General features: G+C 33.4%; 1 protein-coding gene across 1 annotated transcript; it reads left to right on the top strand.

The window, feature by feature from the left end:
* The first annotated feature begins 4,372 nt into the window (after window positions 1-4,372).
* On the top strand, window positions 4,373-5,320 carry LOC105709331 (olfactory receptor 8J3). Its single transcript, XM_012441205.2, has one exon. The coding sequence runs from the start codon at window positions 4,373-4,375 to the stop codon at window positions 5,318-5,320; it is 948 nt and encodes a 315-aa protein (XP_012296628.2).
* The last annotated feature ends 1,618 nt before the right edge of the window (window positions 5,321-6,938 follow it).

The following is a 6,938-nucleotide window of genomic DNA, read 5'->3' as shown; positions in this document are numbered from 1 at the left end:
TAATGAAATTCCAGACACATCTCTGCATACTACGTGATAAGAGTATTCTGCGTAGTCATTCCTGTACCAGAAGAGATAGCATTATTCAATAATAAATGTCAATGATTTTGAACTATATGAATATACCCACTAAACATCAAGTAAAGTATCATTATCTCAATCTCCTGTTGGCTGTACCCTACAAATGCCTGCAGACATGATAATGCAGCATGATATCAGTTAAAGTGTGATGGAGTAGTAGTCAGAATGGGAAGAAAAGTGGTCTTACTTGATTGTGGTTAAAATATCTAATATTTTGCTTTTTTTTTTTTTTGAGACGGAGTTTCACTCTTGTTACCCAGGCTGGAGTGCAATGGCGCGATCTCGGCTCACCGCAACCTCCGCCTCCTGGGTTCAGGCAATTCTCCTGCCTCAGCCTCCTGAGTAGCTGGGATTACAGGCACGTGCCACCATGCCCAGCAAATTTTTTGTATTTTTAGTAGAGACGGGGTTTCACCATGATGACCAGGATGGTCTCGATCTCTTGACCTCGTGATCCACCCGCCTCGGCCTCCCAAAGTGCTGGGATTACAGGTGTGAGCCACCACGCCAGGCAATATCTTGCTTTTGCAACTTTGGCAAAGATGTATTTCTTTGTGAGTTCATTACTAAAGTCCCACCCAAGGGAACAGAGAGGGACCTAGATCTTAACCTTTATCAACTGTATGTTACCTATGACTCTAAGAATATTAAAATTCCACCAAAATTGTCAAGCATAATAGAAATGTACTAAAGACAAACTGTGTTACCACTAAGTAGAGGAAATAAAGTGTAATATTCATATATTGATACACATAGAACTTTGCTATCAATTGATATGCTTCAAATATTTCAGACTTTATTAAGAACTTAGTCTATGCTGTATCAGTGCAATGCGTTACATTTATCCCTGCATTTGAAAAGTAGAAGATTCTATCATTTATTTTAGTTTCAGATTCAGATATTTAAAATCAGTTATTTATATTAAGTTGTATTCTATACCCTATTATAAACTTAAAAAATTGTTCTGTTCTGTTCACAAATATAATAAATTGTTTGGGTGATACTAAGGAAAGCTCATAATACCTGTTTCTTCCAAAAAGTTTTAATTAGACTAAAAGAGACAAAATAACCTAACAGTGAAGAATGACTTCAATGAAGTCACAGGATGCCTCAGCCTCCCAGGTGTCTGGGATTACAACAGACATGCACCACTATGCCTGGCTAATTTTTTATAGTTTTAGTAGAGACAGAGTTGAATGCAATTCATTGGGCAGGAGAAAAAGCATTCTCCATGTGCGGTTCTCATCTTACAATGGTGGTATGTTCTTTGGATCTCTACGTTTTGATATAGATAAATGGCTTCCTTGTTCTACTCTTTAATGATCCCCAGGTTTAACCTCTTGATCAACAGCTTTAGCAACTTAGAGATTAAACATGCCTTTTATAGAGTCTTTAAGAATTAATGCAAACTTTGTCATTAATGTACACTATGGAATGTTGTTCCAATAAATTATGAGAAAAGATTTGTCACTTGACAGTGTTTCTAATAAGTATAATTACATTATTTATGGTGCTACCAAAAAGACCCATTTTAACACATCAAAAATAGATTGCTATCATTATATTCAGCCAATTAATCCTCAAACTATAGAGCTCAATTAAATACCACTTCATCCCAAACTTTCTTCTGATTTAATATTTTCTTTAGTAATATCATACCTTATATTCTACCAATGGAACAATAAAAGTCATGACATTTTCTTATGTCAACTATAACTATATGTCTGGTGGAATTATACTATAATTTCCAAAATATCCTTGGTCAATGACAGTGGTATTATCAAATATCGTATTTTTTTTTCTAGGAAATCACTTTTTCATTTACTAACAAATTGCGTGTGTGTGTTTTTGTGGTATACTTAATACGTGCATAATATTGTGTAACTGAAATGCTGACAAAGTCATATTTATAATTTCCTGTGTTTAGTCATATTGCATAATTCAATTATTCAGTTAAATGGAAACATAAAATATTACAACTTTTTCTAAAGGAAAATTCTGAGAATAATTAACAAACATCCAAGGCACTCTCCCTCAGGTAATTATGTACTATTTATTTATCATTGAATCAGATTGAAACTTCAACCAAATGAGTCTCAAGGGGGTTGGAAAAAAACCTTAAATCTATTCTGTAGCCACCTATGAGGGCTAAAGAAGTAGAAAGCAAAGCAGATTCCTCACTGAAGTAAGTAGAAACGTTGTCATTGACAATTTTTAAGGGCAGAGCTTAAACCAGGTTATCACCAAAGATGTTGAAGAGCCTTAAACTCTGCAAAACTATTTCCTCTCTTGCAATATAGTGCTATTAACTTAAAGTTTTGTGCTTTTTATCTGTTTTTAACAAGGATCTTTGTCTATTATTATTTACCTAGTGCCCTCCTGTCCTATTCTCATTTCCTATCTGTGCATGTTACAGCATTTATGAGAACATATTCTAAAGGCAGAATATCTTTATTTGAATAAAGAACAGATGTGGCATAGGCTACATTTTTACCCCAGAACTTCATTTTCAAGAAATTAATTCTTGCCTGAAATTCTGGAATGCTCTTTCTGTGATTAAATAGCTAATTCTTTCTCAGCCTTTAGGTTTCACTTCAAAGACCACCTTCGCAGAAGGGCCTTCCTTGTGAAAGTATTAATATTCCATGTGAAAGTATTCTCCCAGGTTTTTCTAGTGTATTATCTTGTTTGTTTTACTTATTATGCTTATTTAAATCTGCAATTATCATGTTTATATGTCTTCTAAACATATTTTTCTCTTCACTATCATTACAATAACATATCCATGATCCAAAGCTTAGGTAATTTATCTGAAGCTTGAACATAGCCTGGAACAAATTAAAATTTTATCAAATATGTGGCAAATAAGAGGATGATTCACAGAAACCAAGGGAAAAGTTTATGCTTGGTGTCATCAACAAAACTGGTACCAGATATCCAACAATGTCAGAAGTCATTTTGGTCTTATTACTCTGTTTTTTAAAAAATAGTCACTTCATTATTTTTTCTCACTGCAGAATAATCATTTATTTTTCTTTCTACTCTATCTCTTTTAGAAGGACAGAAAATGTCAATAGCTCTGGGCTTTTAAAATTCAGACATGTAATAATGTATTCTTAACTCTCTGGAAGTTAACTGTGAACTTTAAAGTAAGGAACTATATGATAAGACATATTTGGACCGGGTGCCTACCCCTGGAACTATCAACTGTGACTCCAACAAGACATGAACTGACTGAGTTAGGGGCAAATAATCATGATTAAAATAACCAACTCTAGGAAAATATTCATCCATACTAAAATAGCATGCTTAATCTATGGCAAATACATCCAACATAATTATCATAAATCTCTAAAAATAAAAGTGTTTATTTTTATTACAATAATAATACAAATATCACAAAATGTAAAAAAAAAAAAGGTCAGCTAAAATTAAGAGCAGGTATGTTTTCGTAAATTTAAGATATATAACATTTTATAAACAAAAAAAAACTGATTTAAAAGAAATACAGTGAAAAGAACACAGAGAATTTTGTGATCTTTTAGGATAAGGAAAAGAATAGATGTGAGAGAGAAGAAACAGAAAGTCATACCCAGGAAAGCATAATGTCAAGGAATTACAAAAATGATACAAACTTTACTGATATGATTTATGGAAACCTAAAAAGAGAATCGGTAACCTGAAAAATAGGTCTACAGACATATCTCCATGTATTTTTGTCTGAGTTAATAAAACGGAAGGTGAGAGAAAGCAGTAAGCAGACATGCACGTTGTAATCTGCAAGCTCAATATACATCTAATACATGTTATAAAAGGATATAATTCTTAAAATATGAAGGTATAGTACCTATTCTTGAGACAAGGGAAGAAGTATCAGAGTAGGAAATTGCCAGTAGCCATTGGATTATTTGGGGATATACAATTTCTTAAGCCTTTCTCATGGTCGATGCAAAAGACGTCAGGTACATCCTGGCTTCAAATGTTTGCAAGCTAAGAACTAATTCAATTACACTGCAAGGCAGTAAACTCTCAAAATGTTGCAGGTTGCTGGAACAACTATTTACTTTGCCATACTAAATTTACCATAGTTGCTTTACTCTCTCCCAAATGGTTGCAAAGCTGATTTAGTAGACTGAGAACACAAAGTTTAATAACTAAGTTAGATATACATGACAAGAAGATCTCACCCAAGAATTGTCCTTGCCATCTAATGAAAGTCCTAGAATATTATTCCTTAAAGTCTATAACCATTTATTTTCTTCCTCAAACAGATGAATTTCCAAACTCTTACATGACTCCTGAAAATGTCACCAGGGTCACTGAGTTTATTCTCACAGGTGTCTCTGACTCTCCAGAGCTCCAGATTCCCCTCTTCCTGGTCTTCCTGGTGCTCTATGTGCTGACCATGGCAGGGAACCTGGGCATCATCACCCTCACCAGTGTTGACTCTCGACTTCAGACCCCCATGTACTTTTTCCTGCGACATCTGGCTATCATCAATCTTGGCAACTCTACTGTCATTGCCCCTAAAATGCTGATTAACTTTTTAGTAAAGAAGAAAACTACCTCATTCTATGAATGTGCCACCCAACTGGGAGGGTTCTTGTTCTTTATTGTATCAGAGGTAATGATGCTGGCTGTGATGACCTATGACCGCTATGTGGCCATTTGTAACCCTCTGCTCTACGTGGTGGTGGTGTCTCGGCGGCTCTGCCTCCTGCTGGTCTCCCTTACGTACCTCTATGGCTTTTCTACAGCTATTGTGGTTTCACCTTGTATATTCTCTGTGTCTTATTGCTCTTCTAATATAATCAATCATTTTTACTGTGATATTGCACCTTTGTTAGCATTATCTTGCTCTGATACTTACTTACCAGAAACAGTAGTCTTTATATCTGCAGCAACAAATTTGGTTTTTTCCATGATTACAGTTCTAGTATCTTATTTCAACATTGTTCTGTCCATTCTAAGGATACGTTCATCAGAAGGAAGAAAAAAAGCCTTTTCCACCTGTGCCTCACATATGATGGCAGTCACAGTTTTCTATGGGACAATGCTATTCATGTATTTGCAGCCCCAAACTAACCACTCATTAGATACTGATAAGATGGCTTCTGTGTTTTACACATTGGTGATTCCTATGCTGAATCCCTTGATCTACAGCCTGAGGAATAATGATGTGAAGGTTGCCTTAAAGAAATTCATGGAAAATCCATGCTACTCCTTTAAATCAATGTAATTTTAGAACTCTATAAATAAATGAAAAGATAGTTCATGTAACCCGCCATTATGTAAGAGAAAGAAAAGTTTTGGTGCCTGACTTACAAGCTTACACGCGATCCTAGGAATTACCAACAGGTAGGATTTGAAGAGCATTTAATTCAAAAAAAATTCTGAAACTTCTTGAGTTATGAAAATAATACAAAATGAAAATATTATTCATTAACTTTGCTCAGAAATAATCAGGTAATCAGTTTTAATAAAATATTTTCAGGAATAAGGAAAAATATCAATTTTTAAAAGGTTAAGTTTGAACAGAGCAACAAAATATGAATGAGAGAATTAACATCAATATTTCCCATTCTGTGGACTCCTTTTTTATTCCTGGGTATGGTCGGATAGTTGATCATTGCATCTTGAAAAACTGTAACTACAGATGATTAAAATCCTTTTTACAACTAAGTTAGCAAACTTGGACTGACAATTATATTTAAAATAAAGCTCCTTAACTCTTTTTAAATATTGTTTGAATAAACAATATACACATACTAACAACTAATACATATTTTAAATCCTCACCAGGATATAATTGAAAATATTTTATTCCAGTTAATATTTATATGGTTTTTCAATAAAATGCACAGACCACTATCACTGAATATGCTTTTATACTGAGTTTGATTTGTAAACATCAGATTTCACGAAGATTTTCTTTTCTCTTTCCTCTAAATATCATTCTCATTTAATATGTAAAACAAATGTCCTATTTTGGTATATTAAAAATTTTTAAAAAAGACTTGTTCATGGAAGTGTCTTACATCATTAGAAAATTATTTTTAATTTTTTTTCTTTTTTTCGGATAGTTTTTGATTAGTAAGTGTACACTTAAACCTATTGTATAACTTCTAATATATAGGAGTAATCAGACTGTATCTCAGACTTATCAAATCCAAATCATGAGGCAAAGATAAAAAAATTCATGTTATAAGAATTGTACAGAATTCCCAGTGGGGATTCCAGCACTGAAACTTAGGAATATATCTTTACAAATAAAGAACTAGACTGGAAGATACATGTGGAAGATTATGTTGACATTCTATGTGTGTGTTCCATTTACTTGTAAGTGGGTTCCAGCATTGAAGAGTTCCTTCAGGTATATGTACTAAATCTTCAGTCATGAGTAATTATGATTTTAAAAAGAAATAAAATACAACTCTACAGGAAAAAATTAGACTCAAGTAACTGGAAAAGTAATAATTAGGTATCTTTTAATTTGCCTTGGTGTTGAGCGATTTAGTCTACTTTTTATGCCAATCATTCTTTCACTTGGTGAAAGAGTGAAAAGGCAGGAAAAAGCTATCTTGTTGCATAAGATGAGATTTTGAGGTAACATAATCACTTTTCCACAGTCCCAAATTTACTCTCATTGTTATCATGTATTACATTTCCATCATAATTTTTTTTATTAAAAAGTCATCTTTGGATTCCACTGCGTATTGTTTTCTAGTTAGGTCTTCTTTTGAACCATGGAATAACATAGCTACATGTTTAAAAAATTCGTTCCACCAAACTCAGTTTTTATAAGCTATAAAGAAGGCTCTCAAATGACCATTTTTGAATTTAGAAAGGCTAGGAGA

This window comes from Aotus nancymaae, unplaced genomic scaffold (assembly GCF_030222135.1).
Source record: "Aotus nancymaae isolate 86718 unplaced genomic scaffold, 86718_ANA_hifiasm-v0.15.2.pri h1tg000059l, whole genome shotgun sequence".
Classification (NCBI taxonomy): domain Eukaryota; kingdom Metazoa; phylum Chordata; class Mammalia; order Primates; family Aotidae; genus Aotus; species Aotus nancymaae.
Note: the sequence above shows the minus strand (reverse complement) of the source record. Positions and strands in the feature narration are given on the sequence as shown.

Coding starts and splice junctions, on each gene's coding strand:
- LOC105709331 (XM_012441205.2), top strand. CDS start 4,373: ATGACTCCTGAAAATGTCACCAGGGTCACTGAGTTTATTCTCACAGGT.